Below are 18,957 nucleotides of genomic sequence, written 5' to 3'. Positions count from 1 at the left end.
GCAACGCAGCATTTTACTTGCTGAATCATGCGAACGTGTGTCCAATTATTTGTAACAATGTTCGACATTGAGCTTTATCGCTCGCGGAATGAGTAATATGATTCTATGTCATACAACACAAGTTTAAAACTTGTCACCGGGTTCCAAACTTTTTTAAAGTGTTTGTTTAAAATTGTATTATTTGCCGTAAAAACACGCGATCGTATCATTTTATTATTTGTTCAACAACTATTATATCTTCGATACCTTACTTAATTATATCTTAACTAGACACTTTAATAAATGTAATCAGTAAAAACAGTAATAAAAACTTAACAATGCAGCATGCATTTCTTGTGGAAAGTTGTCGAAAATACGCTGTGAAAATTGGTCATGCAAAAGCGAGATTACGATGTACCTATTATAAAAATCCAGATTTGCTATTTTTATCTCTATATAGGGGAGACCGGGGCTACTATAACTCAGAATGTCATCAAATCCCGTTGATAATACTGGCACATAAAGACGCATTTACAGTAAGAAAAGTAAGTTTTTACGATAGATTTAAATTGGCAAAAAGCCTAGTGTCAAGTTTGCCCCGTTGTCGAGTTAGCCTCGGTCTCCCCTACGTATTTTCTAAAAAAACGTTATATTTCAAAAATGTTTTCACGGTATCTTGGTGCAACAAAAAAGCAACAAATTCTGGTGTTTGTTCAATTCTGGGTTCTGGTTCAATTTGTTTTTTGGATTTGAGCACTCTATATAGGTTTTTTATTATGACGACAAGCTGCCCCCCCCCATTTCGATCGCCGTTTCCTGCTAAACGGCTTGAGCAACAAAATCCGGACTAGAGCAACAAATTAGCACATAAATAGCACTAAATTTTTTAATAGGTGCGGATTTTTTTGCAATAGTGGAGGGTTAACTTGATAGAGGTGGCATTGGCGTATAATAATGGGCAGTACGCGGCAGTGTTCATAATTGCCTGTATCGGTTTTCTGATTTTTCACGCTAATGTATTTGTCCCATTATTTTTCACAGTGATTGCGTGATGACAAGCGCGATTCATGCGCGTTTTCACGCTTTTAACTGTTTCTGATAAAGGAAGATAATACAGCGTGACATATCGGTGGACGTTGTTACGTGTCTAAATACATATTAACGCTCTGAATTGCGGACATAGGGAAACAGCGATAATATCTTGTCAAAATAAATGGAAATATCACGCAATAGTTCCGCGATGTAAAAGCGAGGTATTATTATTGCGATAGAAGTACAAGTTATATAAGAAGATTGTAAAACATTCTTTTAGGAGCAAGAATTCTTGCGCTGGGCATACTCTTGCTTTTCTTATTTAAAAATATTTAAAATTAAATAGTAAATATTAAATATAAAAAATATTTTAAATATAAAATATAAAATAATAAATTTAAATAGTAAATATTAAATATTTAAAATAAAATTAAATTTAATTATTTTGTTGCGTTGCAAATAACGCGTTACAAATTATGCGAACAAAAGAATTGAATTGGCGAGTTCTGTCAGTTCACGAGTTCGGTTCAAAGAACTCGAGGTCATGTAGGGATCTTGATGTAACCGGAGACAAGTCGGGCGTCGAATCCGCAAATAATGCGAAACGCGGTATATCGTGCAGTATACCGGACAGTTTTAATTTGCAGACATAACGCGACCACTTAGCGCGTGGCGCGAGCGAATTGATGATCGGTTAAATGGCGAGGAGATCGTCGTGACGAATGACGAGATGAACGGAGATGATTCCTCAAGGTGGGAGGTTCCCCACTATTCGCATCCGGAAAAAGACGGCTCGGAACTCTCGGAAGAGAGCCGTGCGGAGAAGATAGTTTCGAGCGGCCAATCGAGCGCCGCACAAGCGTCTGAGATCCGTTTCGCATTCTCGAGGAGGAATCGCGAACCGGTTCCACGGGAAACGCGACGCGTCCAAAAATAAAAAAGTCTAAAAAAATCTGGTCCGAAAGGAACGGGAACCATGCGTCGTCCATCGGGAATCGTGCAATGGACATCATCCCTGATTCTGCTGTTTGCGGTCCACGCGACTGCGACGAAGCACCCGCATATTGTCTTCATTTTAGCAGACGATTTGGCAAGTTTCTTTCAAGGTTTGCGATAAATTATATCCGGCTACAGGACGCTTCAAAAATAATGATTTGTTAACAAAAACAGAATGAGGTGATAATTTCTATCTAGTGATCATTTGTCGCCGGTATCTTGGAAAGACGTAAAGAAATATGCCAGAAATGTTACACTTAAGATAAAGGTACCAATACCCGGACACTTAAGCATAGGAAATGTACCAATACCTGGACACGTATCTGTGTCTGGATACCTTTAAAAAAACATAAATTTATGAAAATAAACGTTTGGATATTATAACTTAAGTTTCAAACTACAAAAAAAAAATACTTTTATCTTTGATTTTAATACGCGTTATACTTATAAATAATAAAGGTGTCCGGATATAGGTACATGTCCGGGTATTGGTACCTTTACCTTAAATAAAGACTGAATAAAGAACCTCGCAATGACAGATTCGACATTATGCAAAGCCAAGTATCTACTTGATTATAGTTTATTTAAATATAGGACGAGTTTATCGGTGACGCATCAACGAAATGCGTTAGTAATAGTCCGTAATATTTTTCTTTTTATCGAAACGCAAACTCGCAAGTTATTCACATTTTTGTTGTATTGCAAAGATTCTTTGGAATCAAATAAAGTAATTGTATGTAATGTGTCTCTTCTCCTTTACAAGATATTATAAATTTATCACGTTAAAAAGACAAATTATAGCATGGAAAAGTGTTAAATTAAGATTCAAAAGAATCATAAAAGGTATCTTAATAGAGTTACATTTAAATTTAGCCTCATTTTCATTAGGGATGGAACGACGTCGGGTTTCACGGTTCCGGTCAGATACCAACGCCGAATATCGACGCGCTGGCGTACTCCGGACTGCTTCTTGACAGATATTATGTCACCCCAATCTGTACACCGTCCAGAAGCGCTCTGATGACCGGCAAATATCCTATTCACACTGGAATGCAGCACGGCGTAAGTGGTGCTCTCGCAACGTCTCGATTGCTTCATTCTTTATCAGTTTAAACATGCAGTTTAAACGTGTGATATTGATAACAGATAGAAGAATCAAGCAAAAAAAATGAGAACAATAAACAATGAGTCTAAAGCAAACTTACTTTACAACGCGATAAAACTTGCTCGCTTAAAGCCTAAAGACTTCTTTTTTAAATTTCATGAGTCGCTTATTAAAATCGCGGAAGTTCCCTAGTTTGTCAGTTTCTTTCAGCTGCTGTTGCACCTGTCAATGAATAAACGCGATTGAAAGTTATCAGCTGGCGGAAATGTTGTTGTTCTGCTTGCAGCACGCGGTACAAAAGGGGATATTGTGCGCTTGCACTTTTGCCTCGTTGACCTGGATAGTTCAATTGGAAATTATCATACCGAGCGATAGACGTTACTACTTTATTCGCATACACGTTTTCAGCGCTATACGCGCATATATCCGCACACAAAGCCGACAAAAGACCGCGGCCAGTTCGATGCGTCGCTTTTATTATCGCGCAATTAATGACGTTGAGTGAATAATGCTTCTTTTACAATTTTTCTAATTCGTATTTTAAGATAACCGCGAAAATAGTTTCTAATTTTAACTTTCTAAAAATCTGGCGACATTTAAGATTAAACGCTCCTCGTAAATATATTAATGTAACTGACGTCAAGTTCGCCGAGAAACGGCATGTTGTTATAAACGCAGGAATTTCTTGTACAATATTCGGACTTCTTGAATAATTCAGGTTCTCAAAGGTGCAGAGCCGAGAGGATTGCCACTCCACGAGAAACTCTTGCCGGAATATCTGCGCGAGCTTGGATACAGCACGCACATCGTCGGCAAATGGCATCTAGGATTTTACAAAAAGGAGTACACCCCGACTTACAGGGGATTCGACACCCACACTGGCTTCTGGACGGGTCATCACGATTATTTCGATCACACGGCCGTCGAAAACGTGAGCGACTACACAAATAAACAGGGTCTTGTATTATTTTATGTGATAACGTGGTAAAAATGCAGCCTTATTGGGGCTTGGACATGAGACGGGGCATGGAGCCGGCGTGGGACCTGCACGGCCAATATTCCACGGACATTTTCACGAAGGAAGCGACGGGATTGATCGACAAGCACAACACTAGTCGACCCATGTTCCTATATCTGGCTCACGCAGCCGTGCATTCCGGTAACCCTTATAATCCGCTTCCGGCGCCGGATGAGGAGGTCGCCAAGTTCAACAATATCTTCGATTACAATCGAAGACGTTTCGCAGGTAATCGATAAGTGAGACAGGGGGATTCAAAGAAAGACAGAAATTAGAGTTATTATTAATATAAGATTAGATAGACCGTCGATTTTAAGGAGAAAGAATTTATTATATAAATAAAATAAAATATAAATTCTTAAGAAATGAGATGAGACTGAAATATGTACTGATAGCATAAACAGACTGATAATCTTAGAATTCTACTATATAGGTATGCTGAGTAAACTAGATCAATCGGTGGGCCAAGTAGTTGAAGCTCTGCATAAGAAAGACATGTTACGAGATAGCATAATTATCTTCTCGACGGACAACGGTGGACCTGCCGCTGGATTTAATTTGAATGCGGCGTCTAATTGGCCACTGAGAGGGGTTAAAAACACTCTTTGGGAAGGTAATTTTATTCGATTATTGATCAACTAAATTAGACAATTATGCAAATTTTTCAATATAATTGAGACGTCTCGATTGATGAGCAAAAGCACTTATCAACGCGGCAAGAAAATATCTTTAGAATTGTGTTCTCAACTATATACTTTTTATAATTGTATTTATAATTAGTATATCCATATTTTTAAGAACCTGAATTATTTATAAAACTAAGACTTTATTAGACGAATTAATATCTTCTAAAAATTTAATTTTAAAAAATCACGTTTTAGAAGCTGTTTTTTTTACGACATTCGTAAATGAACAATCTTTTCAATTATTGCAGGCGGCGTCAGAGGTGCAGGATTAATATGGTCACCCAAACTGGTGCGACCTGGCCGAGTAAGCAGGCAGATGTTACAGATTACCGATTGGCTGCCGACGCTTATAACAGCCGCCGGCGGTGATCCATCGAACTTAACTATCGACGGCATAGATTTATGGAATGCGCTTAGCGAAGATACTGAATCACCGCGCGCGAGCGTTCTTCACAACATCGATGACATTTACGGTACATCCGCTATCACAGTCGGTGACTGGAAGCTCATTCAAGGTAAGAGAGTTTCTAGGGACTAATAGTAACGTTCTGCTCTATAACGATTTAAATTTGGAAACCGCGAAGAGTGTCTTTTTTATCAGTTCTCTTCTTATTATTCCCATATTTATTGCAGAACATAATAAATATATGATAATAAATATATATTGATTCAATTCTATTCGGTCTTTTATAGGATCTACTTATAACGGACAATGGGACGGATGGTACGGTCCATCCGGTAGGGAATGGGTCTACGACGTGGACAACGTGATCGGCAGCACGGCGGCGCACGCCGTCGCCAGTGTGGGATTGGGTATTACTACGGAAGCCGTTCGGATGCTGCGCGAAAACGCGATGATCAAGTGCCCGCCGCGGAATGACAGTCTGCCCGTCTGCAAACCGTTAGAGGAAGCGTGCCTATTCAACGTCTATCAGGATCCTTGCGAGGACAATAATCTTGTTAGACAGTGAGTGGAATATGACTTCAATAAAATTTTATCGCGAAATTTTATTTTATTTTAATTTGCGAGCGATTGTGATCGTAATTATATCATCCTATTTCTTTTTTTCGCGTCAAAAGGTTCCCAACGATCGTCAGGAAACTGCAGGACGAGCTGAAGAAGTTCAGCAGCAGCGCGCTTCTACCTGGAAATCTCCCGTGGGACAGTAAGGGCGATCCGAGTCTGTGGGATCATACTTGGAATAATTTCGGAGATTATATTAATGTTAGAGTGAACGCTGCAACCTGATCGATTATTATTGTAATCTCAAGAATTTTATTTTCATTTTTCTACAGAGTGACATATAATCCATATAAGGATTACACCAGAGAATGTGCTGCTCACGTTAGCCCATATTTGTTACATTACGAAAAAATCTATACTATAAAGATATTTATTCTTTGTTTTTTATCTTCATTTATATGCATCGCCGATAAAAAAAAAATGTACGTCATCGATAAAGTATAAAAATATCTAGCAACGTTAAATTAGAGATGGTATTTTATTTATAATGCAATTTATCGACCCTATATTTTATTGCTCAATTTTTTAATATAATTTTAGAAAAGAAGCGCACGTGTATATAAAGAACTTTATTACAAATAAATTGAAATTTAAAATTAAAATGGTGACTCCATTTTTTTTACTCATTTCTTAATGTATTATCGAATAATGACAATACTTCCGTGTCATGCAGGATAGGATTCTTTGCGTGAACCATATTGCATTATCTTCCTAAACAAGTCTAATATCATCAATAGCCATAGCCATATCCATATCCATATCCATATTAGATTGTTCTAATTGATTCATCTCCATCACCTTGGCGCATCTGAAATGCGAAAGTGCTTTATAGTAAGTGCTAATTTTCATGCGTATTATTTTTTAATATTATTTCAAAAATTAGTTGTGTTATACAAGTTTTTCGGTATCATGAATCGCAAATGTGTCATTTTGTTGAATTTGTTATCGATAAAATTATCGCTACCAAGGAACAAGGAACCAAGGACCAAGGAAAAAGAATAAAGTCAATGATGAGAGCTTTGAGAACTTGTTCTCCTCGTAATTGTTTTACCTGCAACGAGAGGAAACCCATTCGAGCCCAGTCGAGCAACTTTCTTCTTCTTTGTTGCAAATACACTTGCACGTTTCTTCATCCCAAACCATCTGGCGCGCTTCATCGCACTGTATTCTATTCAAGCATTCGCACGCGCAGTTATTTTCTGAATATATCTGATGGACGTTGCAATCACTTTCCTTCACGCTGCAGTGACATCTAAAAAATCATATTCTTTAAAAGCGAACGTAAGACGCTGTAAAAAATTGGTTTTGATAATTTTGTGCTTTGTGCGATAAGCGTTTTCCTGGTTAAAAATGCTTCCCTTCTTTTCTAGTCTTTTTAGCCAAAAGTTCTGTCAAAAATTTAATTACAAAAAAAAATATAAAGCTTTAATATGCTTGAAATTAAAGAAGTTTATTATCAATTAATTAAATATAATAATCTATCCCTCTAAATAGAATTAAAACTCCAATCTAGAAATTACGGATAATTTTAACAAACGATTAAAATGCAAAATTTTTGTACGCGTTATTTATGCGGTTATATTACGTTTATTTTTATCGATTGTCAAATAATAAGCATTTGACTGAAGAAGCGCATAGTTAGAACGGGAGACTATCTTACTTGCACTTGGTATGCTCCTCGAGAAACACGTGATAACACTCGGTCGAGTTATAGCCGTACACTCTCACGGCGATCTTCTTGGGCTGCGTGCGGATTGGCATGCATGACTTACTTCCCGGACAGTAACCGCTGCACTTATTCACCAAAGCATAATTCGGATAAAAGGTGTAGCCCGGTTGCGGTATTAATTTTTCCATGGTAGGCCTTGGCACGCACATTACCTTTTTCATCTGTATACGAGTTCTCCCGCATTCTAAAAGTATAATTAAAGAATTCGTAAAAATTTATTTTGAAAGAATCAGCCACAAACCTGTATCCGATTGCTTAAACAAAGCTTCCTCTATGAGGAAGCAAAATTAATAAATGGATATAAAGCACTCTTGTGTGTATTTTACCGCTTTGATAATATTGCGCCGTTGCAGTAAGAAAGAGGTCAATGATTATCAATCTGTTTACAATAATGAATAACTTCTGATAACTTTGTTAACTGATAACCACCTTTTCCTCTTAATAGCAAAAAAAAATACCTCTATACATTAATTATTAATATAAAGATATTAGCTTAAGCTATTCGGCCTTGCCCGTCGAGGCATCCTGAAAATACATTTTACCTATTTTAAACACATTTTTCATATCAAATTTCTAAAAATCTCTTCTTAGTGAGTGCTTACGTTATGGAAGGAATATAATCCCCGAATTTCATGTTTCTAGATTTAGGAGTTTGGGGTAGGCGTTGATGAGTCAGTCAGTCAGGACATTTGTTTATATATATATATATATATATATATATATATATATATAAATTTTATATTTATATATAGATATATTATAAATATATATATAAAGATTGTATATTATTTCCAGTGGATACAACGAAGAATGATACTTCTTGTGAAAAGAACAATAAAATTAAAAGACATATATTTTATCAACTGTGTTGTGTAAGTTGTGTTCTTAAGAAAAATAATTTTATACACGAACTTATAATAACGCGCGTTTTATTTATGTAAGAGTCTGATATTGATCGGTGAGGAAGCAACAGACGACATTCTTTAGAATAAAAAGTGCAAATCCATCTCAATTATGCATTACTGATATCGCGCGCAAGATTGTAATAATTAAAGCGTGTATAAATTATAAAAATGAAAAGTCTATAGATAACATAAAAGTGAAGGCAAGTTCTTTTGCATCAAATTTAACCAGTTATAATATCGATTATGTGAAAACGTGTAACGTGCATATAAATAAAAAGTGTTCTACATTTTTTGCTTACAATAATAGATAAATGTTCTCACGAAATGTAGCATAATTTAATGGACATTTTATAATTCCTAAAAATGTAATTTTTAAAAGTATTGGTTATTCTAAAACTGTTATAAAATGCAATCACCGTTGATGGAAATGAATGTCAGAAGCTTTTGTATAAAAATAAATTAGTGAATTAGTAACAAGAAATTTCGAATTACCTGTCATCTCTGCCTTGTGTGGACGTAATTCATCGTACGACATGCCCTTGGTGATGCAAATACATACGGTCACTAAAGTACACACTGCTATAAGAGGTTTCATGATTAGCTTATAATACGCAGAACGCGAGTAAACTAGAATTGGTCGCAACGCGGCGTGTCATTAAATAATGAGCATAACGAAATTTCTCTCTCATTTATTTATAACGGCCGGAAGATGTAGTGGGAACACTGAGAACGTGTGGTTTTAAAACTTCGGCCGCAAAACGTTTACTTTGGCAGACTGGGAAGGAAATTGCTACAGAAGGAGTACCGCAAATATCGCGCCTGATGTAACCGTTTCCGCGAATGTGAGGATAATACATGATTTATTACAGCAATCTAAAAAATGCATGCGTTTGATAAACCAGTTTTCATTTAGTTTATCTTGTTCAGACATCAACATCGCACGAGGTTGAAGAGCACGAAACTAAAAATGCAATTTTATTATCTCTGCGTAATAAAACATTCCTTTCGTTTTTCTCTATTTCGTTTTTAATCTATTTTCTAGTCTTTCTAGTTTTTCTTTCTATCTTTTCTCTTTGTTTCCTGCCAGAACATATATTTGCATTAAAAAAAGTGCGAAGATGACGCGTTTTAAAACTATATACCATAAAGTAAAACTTGACTTAAATTAATCAAAAGGGAATCACGAAATGCCATCACAAACTGCAAAGCAGTGAGATCCAGAGGATTTGTAAATAATATTTGATTTATTATTTAAACTATACATCATTATATTCCTTGGGCCACAATTGTTGATATACGTACAAAGTAAAAAAAAGGAAAGTATTGAAATTAGAAGTGGAATGCACTATACTGTCAGCTAGAACGTTAAGATAGGTCCTTCTCGGTGATCCAGAATATCTACAACAGAAATTATTACGGCTGAAGAAAATAAAATTGAAAGATTTATATCATATTTGGGTCAGAAAGATTTATATCATATACAAGATTTAAATTTAATTTAATTCCTCAGATTAACCGAAAAAGATTATAATAGCACAGCGTAATAAAAAATTTTTTAGATATTTTATTTGAATATTAAAAAATAAAAATATTAATATAATTTGATTTACCTTTGGCTATGCTCCACCATGGTAACGTAATGTACGTTAAAAAGGCGTTCAAAGGTACGGACTGCGCTCGCTTCGTCTCTTTCCAGAAATGGAAAGTTTGGGTGAACCCTCGCATCGTCCAGAGCGGATTATACGCCCCGTCATCCAACTCTGAAAGAAGAAAGACATTATTAATTACAATACTCGAATGCTTGGAGCATATCTGATGTCCTGCAACGGTTTGAGTCGTTCGATCGACGGGATGGTCGTATGCGTACAGGATAGACATTCATTCGAGCAATGAAACACAGAGTAAGATACAAGCTTAGAGTCGTGGGATTAAATGTATCTTTGATTAGGTTGTTAACGGACCAGTTGAGCAGATGAACAAGTTCGAGTGTGATATGTTGTCCAGATTATGCGGGGAAAAAAAAAACAGATATGTAAGAACAAACAGAGTAAGGAATATCAGGATACATCAATTTTCGTTTTTACTCTGAAAAATGTATAATGATAAAGTGCGTCCAAGTTTCTCAATGTATTACGTATATAGAAATGGCATTATGCAAAACACAGAGATAGGTCCGCATTCGCTGAAAATGAATTATATACAGTTTACTTTAAGAAGAATTAGTGCCTAGATGTACCCTCTTTTTATGAATTCTTATAGAGAGCGTGTATTGAAAAGTAGAAGTAATGTTACGCACAAAACGAACTAACTAACTATCTACCTATAATACTTTTGATGACCGTGCTTATTATCGGTGGTGAAATTCATGATCGAAAATCATTACAAGCATCCGACTAAAAGTCTCTTTCCAGACAGACGCTTCCGATCGTCGTTCTTTCGCCCGCAAATCGTTCGCAAACCACCACCATCACTACCACTCTCCGTCGTATCTCGTTGCCATTTCACCATCCCATAAACACAGTCATTTTGATGACACAGTCAAACGAATGCTTTGGGTTCAGGTAGCGCACGTCTACATTACGCACAACGATTTAATACAACAGAAATGATAATTAGTGGATTGATTCCGTCGAGGGCGGGGGACAGAGGGATATTTTATGGGGGGAGAGCGCAGGAAGGGTAGGAGAAATTTACCCTGTGAGCCGGGGCGGCGCGGGAGCTCGCACCAGTAGTAGATCGCGGTGCCGTCCGGCGTGACTCGATGAGGGGGCAGGGGGTTACCCGCGAAGCTGCCCGAGAGCGCCCTTCGACGTCGTCTTCGGGGCAACGTGGCGCTCTGCCGACGCATCGACGCGACCTCGCCGTTGATGCGCGTCACGTGATGGGCGTTCGCGTTTTTGTCTCTGATCTCGTCGTTCTTGTTCTTGTTCTGCCCGTAGGCGTAGTCTTCGTGATCGGAACCGGCGCTACGTAGACGACGACGGCCGTCGGACCGTCTCACCCTGAGCAGCTCGTCGTCGCTGAGCCGCCGGCGCTCCTCGTCGTCGTTTTCTACACCGTTATGATGATTGAACAGATGCCCGGCGCTGTACGGACGTCGTTTCCGGTTATTGTCCTCCGTAGCGGTCGCCACGTCGTAGCCTAGCGGAAGTTCCTCCTTGCCGTGCACCAATATCGCGCCCGAGTCTAACTTCTGCCGGACGTTGTCGTCCGTCAGGCACCGGCCGGCCGGCACTAAGATCTCGCTGCCCACCTCTATGTGTTGGTGCTGGTGGTTCTGCTGATGATTGTTCTGCTGGTGATTGTGGAAACCTGCCGCGAGAACCACGTCGTCATTTAGACGGCGATTGCACCCGTGTCGCGACTACAAACGATCGTGCTCCCGGTCTCTTTTCACGCTTTGTCCTCCGTGCATTTATCTAAATTATTCTTTTACGTTACGGTGCAACTTGAAAATTTTATCGACTTTGGCTTTACTTCAATTGAGTAACAAAATGAATATATTTAAGAAAGCTTTTTTGCTCTCAGTTTATATTAACAGCGTACATTCTTGTCAAAGCTTATCTCAAAGACACGGAACACGATGGCACTCGGTAATTCGGGAAGGAGACTAACACAGAATTTCTACTAGTCACACAAGAAGCAAGAACGTCGGTCAAAGCAGAGACAGAAGAGACTGACCGGACTGATCGTTTTCAGCGCGAACGAGCACACTCACCGTGTGTCTCGCGATAGTTCGTCTCCTTGCGTATCGGCGAGTTCTCATTCGTTCCGGGTCGTTCCCGGGCATTACGTTGTCGTTGCTTGTTGTGGACGGGGTGTTGTTGTTGATGTTGTTGTTGTTGCCGAGCCGACGGCGATCTTCGTCGACGGAACGAGCGGGGACTCCTGCGGTTTCCCGGTGAGCCCCGGCCGCCCCAGCTGCTATCCTGTACATCGGCTACAAAGGAAAGAGCCGGCATGGCACGTGTCAGTGATTAGAGACAACAAAAAACAACTCTTTCGTTTGTTCGTTCATTAATTTTTTTTCTGTCATCTTTCGCAACAGACGCGACAACATTCGAATCGGAAGTTAGAGTGTGATAAATAGTTGTAGTGGTGGTAGTGATGGTGGTGGTTGTTGGTGGTGGTTGGTGGTGTCGGTGACGGTAGAACACTGAATCTGTTCTTTTCTCTTGTATTTCTATATCTTTCTCTCGCTATTTCGTCTATTCTGAACATTGTGCTAGTGCTACACTAAGTTTGCCTGAAAAATTCTGAATACTATCCGATCTTAGAGAGACAAGAAACGGGATACCGTTTCGAATAAAAGATTTTCTTACTACGGTGCATTAAGTTGCACCGTTTACTGGTAAACGGAACTGGTAAAGAGATAAATATCGGGCGCAAGTTACACTAGAAAAATCTTTTTCAACGTATACATGCGGTCGCTTCTATCTATCGCGTTCTAATGCAGTTATGATTCACATCTTCGCGAAAGTATTTAGATCTATCAGCTTCAAGTCTATATAGAGTCTGCCAGCATTGAGAAGTATTGCCGAGAGGTGGAGGCGTCTCTATGCCTGATAACATCAAGACAATTGTGCATTACACAGATACAACACAGGAGCATGCACAGACCGAGAGTGGATGCGAACGAAATACATTGAGAAGAGAAAGATACTAAATGCTATGTTCATATCCCATGTATTTAACGCTATGTTATACCGCAAATAAACGTCGTCTGAATTTTGCGGTCGGCTCGCGACGACGTTGTCCGTATTTAACGCTAAATGCAGGATATGAATGCCGGTCTAACAGTGTAAAACTATAAAAATCTAGTAGGAGAGTAGCAAAATCTGTCCTCGTCTTCGTTTGTACTGCCGTCGCTGATAATTACCATCTCGAACGTCACCGGCCTCGATCTCGCTGAGACCGTTCGCCATCGAGTCAAGACCCTCGTTCTCTGATCGCGCCTTAGTGGCCACCGTGTCCGGCTTCGTTCTCCAGCCGCCGCGTACGAAGTTGTTCAGATTCGCGCTGGGATCGGACAGCCTTCGTTGATGGCGATACATGAAGAGCTCCTCGGCGTCGTCCCAGTCAGCGTCCCATAGGTCGGTCGCGCAATAACCCGGCTCCGATGTCGGTGTCTCCGCACCGGAACCCTTCGGTTTTGTGACGGCCATCTCCGCGTGTCCCTTGCCTGAACGATTCCCGTGAAATTGAATTTTTATCGTAACTTATATCACATCGAACTTCTATACTTTACGCCTTGCCGTATCGATAAATATAGAAATTCTATTTTCCATCTTTTGCGCAAGCGATTACGTCATGTTAAATAATCAAGGTGAAACCCATTCTCGCGTTAACACCTACGTCTATGTTTTACGCTTAACTTTTAGATTATTTTAATAATGAGTTATTTTTTTCACTTATACTCTATTTTTTCACTTATATTCTATTATCCGTGACTTATCACGTATAAAATGAATCATTATTAAAATTATATAAATAAATTAAAGGAAGTTAATCGAAAGAAACAATATTGATGAAATTCTCGCACGTACCACGTGGTCCCTTCATTCGCACGAATTCTATTCTTTGCGAGGCCGCGCCGGAGAAGAGGCCGAACGTCATTCGCTGCGCCATTTTGGTGCTCAGGCTCGACTAAAAGTAAAAACGACTGTAATTTCACGTACATAAGCTTAAAAATGCGCTACGAAGGAACTCACCCTGGCGTCGTAAACTTTCTTCAAAGCGTCGTATCTGATCGAGCCGAGGAAAATGACGCCCTGAATCGCGCCCTCCCGGTCGGAGGCGACCAGCTCCACGCACACCATCTCCCCATCCCTGACTAAAATATCACAGAAAACTTCGTCGAAATTGTCCACCATGAAGCATATGTGCGGGTACGTCATTTCCTCGAGGTCACCTTTGGCGTCCATACGCCGTCGACTCGGACTGGCGTATACTTTCTGAGAATGCCTTCGTAATACCTAAAAAAGATCGCTGTGCTAATTCGAGGTTCCGGTTGTCAGTTCTACAATAGCGACAGATGTAAAATAAATGATTAAAAATCACACGATATCATAACGAAGATGGCATTACCCCAAATCTTCGATAAGAAAAAATAAAAGGGAAGAAAATCGATTTGTGAGACATTCTGTATAGATCTCCTATAGCATTTTTTTTTAATTCTTCTCTAACTCATTGTCAGTCGAGTTAGCGCCACGATTCTCACTTGCAATTCCTTGGGGCTCGTTCTTGTGCAGATCGCCAACGTGAGCGTGTAGTCGAACTGGTGCACGACGAGATTCAGGTACACGGTTTCCTCCCAATCGATGTCGGGATCGCCGATCGGCAGTTTCTTGCTGTCCTTGCGAAACACGTCGACCTCGGTCTCGAACTTGGGCAGATACCTCGACGAGGTCTTCACGTGTTTCTTGCGGACGAAGAAGAGCAGGTCGTCGCCGTCGATGGCGTGCTCCGCTTGAAAGAGGAAGTGACGGACGAACAGGTCCGTCCAATACGTTGTGCCTTGCAGCACGACGAATCCAGAGTCTGATATAGAGACGAGAAAGTTTACGTGTTTAAAGACGGCGATTCAAAGTGTTCGGGATGCGCTTTTAATTTTTCCGAGTCGACGCGATGTTTGACTGATATCGAATTCCCCCCCGATCGATTCGACGTTATACGCGCGAAAGGGTATACCGGAAAGGGGGGAGATACAATAATGAACGTAAAAGGAGGGAAATATCAGGTGATCGATACCTGCCGTTATGACGTGATTATTGAAGGTTTGGCTAAGAAACTGAGCTGAATAATTAATACGTTTTAACTCTAGTTTTGTAACTCTCCGTTCTATTCAATCTCAACGTTCTAATCAAATATACATAATGTATTAATTGTTAATTTTAGTATTTGGACAAATGATTGTCGAGTACAGTAGATCCCCATATAAGACGAGTTTATATATAACACACGACGGAAAGATTTTAATATTTGTTCGTTTTAAAGTGTTTCAAAATAAAAAATATTTCACAATAAAAAATGTGTAACAGAACCGAACAAAAATATATTTTACTGTTACATCTTTAATATTTATTTTACTTTTTTATAATAAATCTATACAGCTTTTATAAATATGTGTTTCCATATGCGTAATCTGTATTGTATAATCCATATGTGTATAATCTATGTGACTCGTGTAACACGGATTCATACAACATGAAACGCATCACTTACGTTATACAGGGATCTACTGCATTTCATTAAACCGATGTCCTCATTTACCTAAGCATTCTCTAAAGAAATCTTTCGATTATACTTTTATTTCTGAAAAGAAATAAAAGTATAATGTTGTTTCATATTTGGTAAGTAAAAGATGAAAATTGTGATCACATAAAAAAAAGTAGAAATGCAAATCAATATGAGAGCAATTAAAATTTTTAAAATCTGTTATATGATTGTGTTGCATTTATAAATTTATATAATAATATAATTCGACGTTCCTAATAAAGATAAAGAGAACAAGTGGCGTGATTCACGGTGCGTATTTGTTTGGCGATCATAAACTGATTACAATACAGCATACATCATGCAAGTATAAATACTCTGCAAATATTCCTATGACTAACAGAGTACGTAGTTAAAGTGATTAGCGAAACATTTATTAATCTCCGTCAATAACGAACACAAGCAAACTAAATGAGGCGATTTTCATTATTGGAGCAGACGGATGAAGCTATTACGTAGCGCTAAACAAGCCTTGGAGTATTTTCAAATTTTCTGTGTATATCATTATCTATTATTAAATTATTTTTAAAACTTTTTATTTATATTATTTCGTGAATTTTGAGAGATCCAAATATTGAAATAAATAATCGCAATAAAACGTTTAAGCCCAAATCCATCTTTTTCATCAAATATTTAAAATTTTTAGGAAGTAAATTAAAAAGTTTGATATAAACAACAATAAAGTTATGTGAACGGCTTTTCTGAGTGTGCAAAAAGTGTTATAAAGTATCAAAATAATAAAAAATCAAACAAAAAATTGAAAATAATTTTGTTTCTTTAAAGCAATTCCACCAAGCGAGACGATTTTACATTTCCCATCGGCGGTCAACCCCTTTGAAAACGAAACACCCTTTACATAATTCGTTGGTTAAAGCACACCCTAACTCGCGCCGTGTATAGTCTCACCCTCACCCACCGTACGTGTATACGCACACATTGTCATCCCCCCCAACTCGACAGAGATACGCCGAACCGCCTTACTCCGGCAGCAAAATCGAATACGAACCATCCTTGAGCATCTGCCTGAGCTCTTTCGTCCTCTGGAAATTGATCTCCTCGAGCAGCTGCTCCAACATCGTCGGGGCCCTGGTTAGGCCCGCCGACGATGAGCTGCTCGCCAGGCTCGCCATGGCCGACGATGAGCCGCGTGCCCCGTCAGCCTTCTACCTGGGATCGCCCAGTTCCTCTCACGTTCGTCACTTATCGGCGTTTTCCACCTGTGTGCGTCTGTGTTTGCGAACGTGAACGTCCTTGGCCCCGTCGAATCAGGAGCGGCGTATGCCTGACGAGCGGCTGTGCCTCTCAAAGGACCGGCGCGCGGCGGCGGTGCGAGGCACGCTTGGAGAACTGCTCCGGCGATGACGATGATGATGATGATGATGATGACGGTGGGCGGTGACGAGATGATCTCTCACGACGTTCCCATTTCGAAGTCGAAAGTCGCACCGATCGGAGAAAACGCAACGGCGTTTTGCGACGTTTGGAGTCGTAGGCAAGCGGAGCTGGGTGGTCGCAGCGAGGAGAAACGTCAAGTCGGAGCTCCTCGCGCGGCGCGGCTCAGCCGCGACTGACCGAGCACTTGCCGTGGGCTTTTGTCGATAATATAACGCATGCGTGTGTCCCATGTCCCATGCCGTGACTATCATTATTGCCAAGGCGCGACATTCGAACGACACCCGGTATAAGAACCCGGAGATGATATGTCGGTGCGTTCGACGCCGGCTGAGACTTCGATCGATTTGCCCTGAAACCCAATCGAAGATAATATCTTTCCCGCTCGTGTTTTGCATCCCTGGCGAAAATGTTTAGTGAGAGATTGTGGTTTATATTTATTTATGAAGAGTTTTATCATATACTATCTTTATTGCTTATCCCCGCAGAGTTTGCAAGGCATTTTTATAAGGAATTAACGTTACCCAAACCTTTACACTACTACCCTTCTCCTCTCACTTTAACCCTTTGGACCAACATTATTGTTTCAAGTGTTAAAATAATCTTAATTATTCCTTTCTCTTTTGATATCAAGTAAAAATATAAGATAAGAATAATACTGTAGAACTGTGTCTCTTCCATTTAAATTTTAAGTCAATTTATAAAATCTTTAAAGCAACAGAAAATAATAAAGAGAAATTGATATTTTTAGACTCTTTAACACTAATTTAATTTTACTTACTACTTTTTACAGTAAAACATAAAAAATATGATAATACAAAGTCTTCGACATTCGTCAGAAATGGAGGTCCAAAATATTTTTCTCACCAGTACCGAATTGTCACAATACTCCCAAGCTCCCCAAGCTTGACGACCAATTTCAAATTTAATGTCTCCCTCCGAAAGATAGCCCAGTTTCTCCGCACGAGCCCCACTCGTGCGGGGGGTGCAGTTTGGAATATAAAAACTCCTGTGATCAGGTGGACTCGAACCTGGTTCCGCAGATTACGAGTCTGGCGCTTTACCACGAGACCACACTGCCACCCTCCAGGTTCGAGTCCACTAGAGCCATATAAACATGGAATGTTTTTCCGGCAGCTGCGCCCTTCCGTGCAAGATAGACTCTTGTGCGGAGCAAACTGGGCTCCATCTTTCGGAAGAGACGTTAAGCTGTTGGTCCAAAGGGTTAAAGTAAAAGGAGAAGGGTAGTAAAGGTTTGGGTAGAACGTTTCTTATAAAGACGCCTTGCAAACCCTGCGGGGATAAGCAATAAAGATAGTTTATAAGTTTTATCAATGGTTACACTATTTATGAAGAGTTTTATTGATGTTTGCACTGTTTGGAAGCATGTCGCAAACATTTGGTTAACCCTCTGCTAGCTGACAAAATATTTTATAAATACTTGGAAAACTATAATGGAAACGTTTAAGACCGCATTATTAAACGCCACTTGGACATTTCATAAGGAAAAAAAACGTAGCCGTGAACATCTCATAAACAATTCCATATTTAACATCTCATAAACAATTTAATAAATGTTTTAAAACTGAAATGAAACATCTACTCAACACTCAAGCAAACATCTCATAAACATATTATTTTCGCCAGGGATCACGAAATGAAATAAATTTCTTTCCAACGTTCTCGTTATCTCGTTCGATTTATTCTTCGTTAACGTAATAATTTGACAAGCGTGCACGTTCGCGTTTTATCAAATGAGGCATCGAAAGAAACACAGCGCCGATTCGTAAAGATCCACCGGTAATCTGAGGTGACG

The 18,957-nt window shown here is 39.3% G+C and overlaps 3 protein-coding genes across 5 annotated transcripts; 1 reads left to right on the top strand and 2 right to left on the bottom strand.

The window, feature by feature from the left end:
• The first annotated feature begins 1,828 nt into the window (after positions 1-1,828).
• On the top strand, positions 1,829-6,442 carry LOC139818365 (arylsulfatase B). Of its 2 annotated transcripts, none has more exons than XM_071786984.1 (8): positions 1,829-2,101; positions 2,896-3,069; positions 3,831-4,043; positions 4,109-4,358; positions 4,564-4,743; positions 5,065-5,331; positions 5,510-5,783; positions 5,897-6,442. In XM_071786984.1, exons 1-8 carry the CDS (start codon positions 1,988-1,990, stop codon positions 6,063-6,065), a joined length of 1,641 nt encoding a protein of 546 aa, XP_071643085.1. In that variant the 5' UTR covers positions 1,829-1,987; the 3' UTR covers positions 6,066-6,442. The 2 variants fall into 2 exon arrangements, with proteins under 2 accessions (XP_071643085.1, XP_071643086.1); XM_071786985.1 differs by having other exon boundaries at positions 1,977-2,117.
• Positions 6,066-9,299, bottom strand: LOC139818366 (uncharacterized). Its single transcript, XM_071786986.1, has 5 exons — positions 8,967-9,299; positions 7,501-7,753; positions 6,892-7,092; positions 6,577-6,648; positions 6,066-6,538 (listed from the first exon to the last, which is right to left on the bottom strand). The coding sequence occupies exons 1-5, from the start codon at positions 9,067-9,069 to the stop codon at positions 6,460-6,462; spliced, it is 708 nt and encodes a 235-aa protein (XP_071643087.1). The 5' UTR covers positions 9,070-9,299; the 3' UTR covers positions 6,066-6,459.
• A 400-nt stretch (positions 9,300-9,699) lies between these two features.
• Positions 9,700-17,486, bottom strand: LOC139818364 (uncharacterized protein KIAA0930 homolog). Of its 2 annotated transcripts, XM_071786982.1 has the most exons (9): positions 16,756-17,486; positions 14,695-15,014; positions 14,186-14,449; positions 14,021-14,120; positions 13,354-13,656; positions 12,193-12,414; positions 11,169-11,786; positions 10,085-10,234; positions 9,700-9,872 (listed from the first exon to the last, which is right to left on the bottom strand). In XM_071786982.1, exons 1-9 carry the CDS (start codon positions 16,877-16,879, stop codon positions 9,832-9,834), a joined length of 2,142 nt encoding a protein of 713 aa, XP_071643083.1. In that variant the 5' UTR covers positions 16,880-17,486; the 3' UTR covers positions 9,700-9,831. The 2 variants fall into 2 exon arrangements, with proteins under 2 accessions (XP_071643083.1, XP_071643084.1); XM_071786983.1 differs by lacking the exons at positions 11,169-11,786; positions 12,193-12,414 and having other exon boundaries at positions 16,756-17,477.
• Between the last annotated feature and the right edge of the window lie 1,471 nt (positions 17,487-18,957).

This window comes from Temnothorax longispinosus, chromosome 8 (assembly GCF_030848805.1).
Source record: "Temnothorax longispinosus isolate EJ_2023e chromosome 8, Tlon_JGU_v1, whole genome shotgun sequence".
Lineage (NCBI taxonomy): Eukaryota > Metazoa > Arthropoda > Insecta > Hymenoptera > Formicidae > Temnothorax > Temnothorax longispinosus.
The sequence above is the reverse complement of the archived record's forward strand: the minus strand, read 5'-3'. Positions and strand labels throughout refer to the sequence as shown.

What these genes read in the sequence shown, in the direction of transcription:
- LOC139818365 (XM_071786984.1), top strand. Translation starts at nt 1,988, where the DNA reads ATGCGTCGTCCATCGGGAATCGTGCAATGGACATCATCCCTGATTCTG. An exon ending in TCATTTTAGCAGACGATTTG is followed by an intron (nt 2,102 to 2,895) that starts GCAAGTTTCTTT and finishes CATTTTCATTAG; the next exon opens with GGATGGAACGACGTCGGGTT. An exon ending in GACAATAATCTTGTTAGACA is followed by an intron (nt 5,784 to 5,896) that starts GTGAGTGGAATA and finishes TCGCGTCAAAAG; the next exon opens with GTTCCCAACGATCGTCAGGA.
- LOC139818364 (XM_071786982.1), bottom strand. Translation starts at nt 16,879, where the DNA reads ATGGCGAGCCTGGCGAGCAGCTCATCGTCGGCGGGCCTAACCAGGGCC. An exon ending in CAGGCAGATGCTCAAGGATG is followed by an intron (nt 15,015 to 16,755) that starts GTTCGTATTCGA and finishes TCTCTATATCAG; the next exon opens with ACTCTGGATTCGTCGTGCTG. An exon ending in GCGCCGCCCCGGCTCACAGG is followed by an intron (nt 10,235 to 11,168) that starts GTAAATTTCTCC and finishes TTCTTCTTTCAG; the next exon opens with AGTTGGATGACGGGGCGTAT.
- LOC139818366 (XM_071786986.1), bottom strand. Translation starts at nt 9,069, where the DNA reads ATGAAACCTCTTATAGCAGTGTGTACTTTAGTGACCGTATGTATTTGC. An exon ending in ACACAAGGCAGAGATGACAG is followed by an intron (nt 7,754 to 8,966) that starts GTAATTCGAAAT and finishes TTATACTTTTAG; the next exon opens with AATGCGGGAGAACTCGTATA. An exon ending in GATATGGATATGGCTATGGC is followed by an intron (nt 6,539 to 6,576) that starts TATTGATGATAT and finishes AAGATAATGCAA; the next exon opens with TATGGTTCACGCAAAGAATC.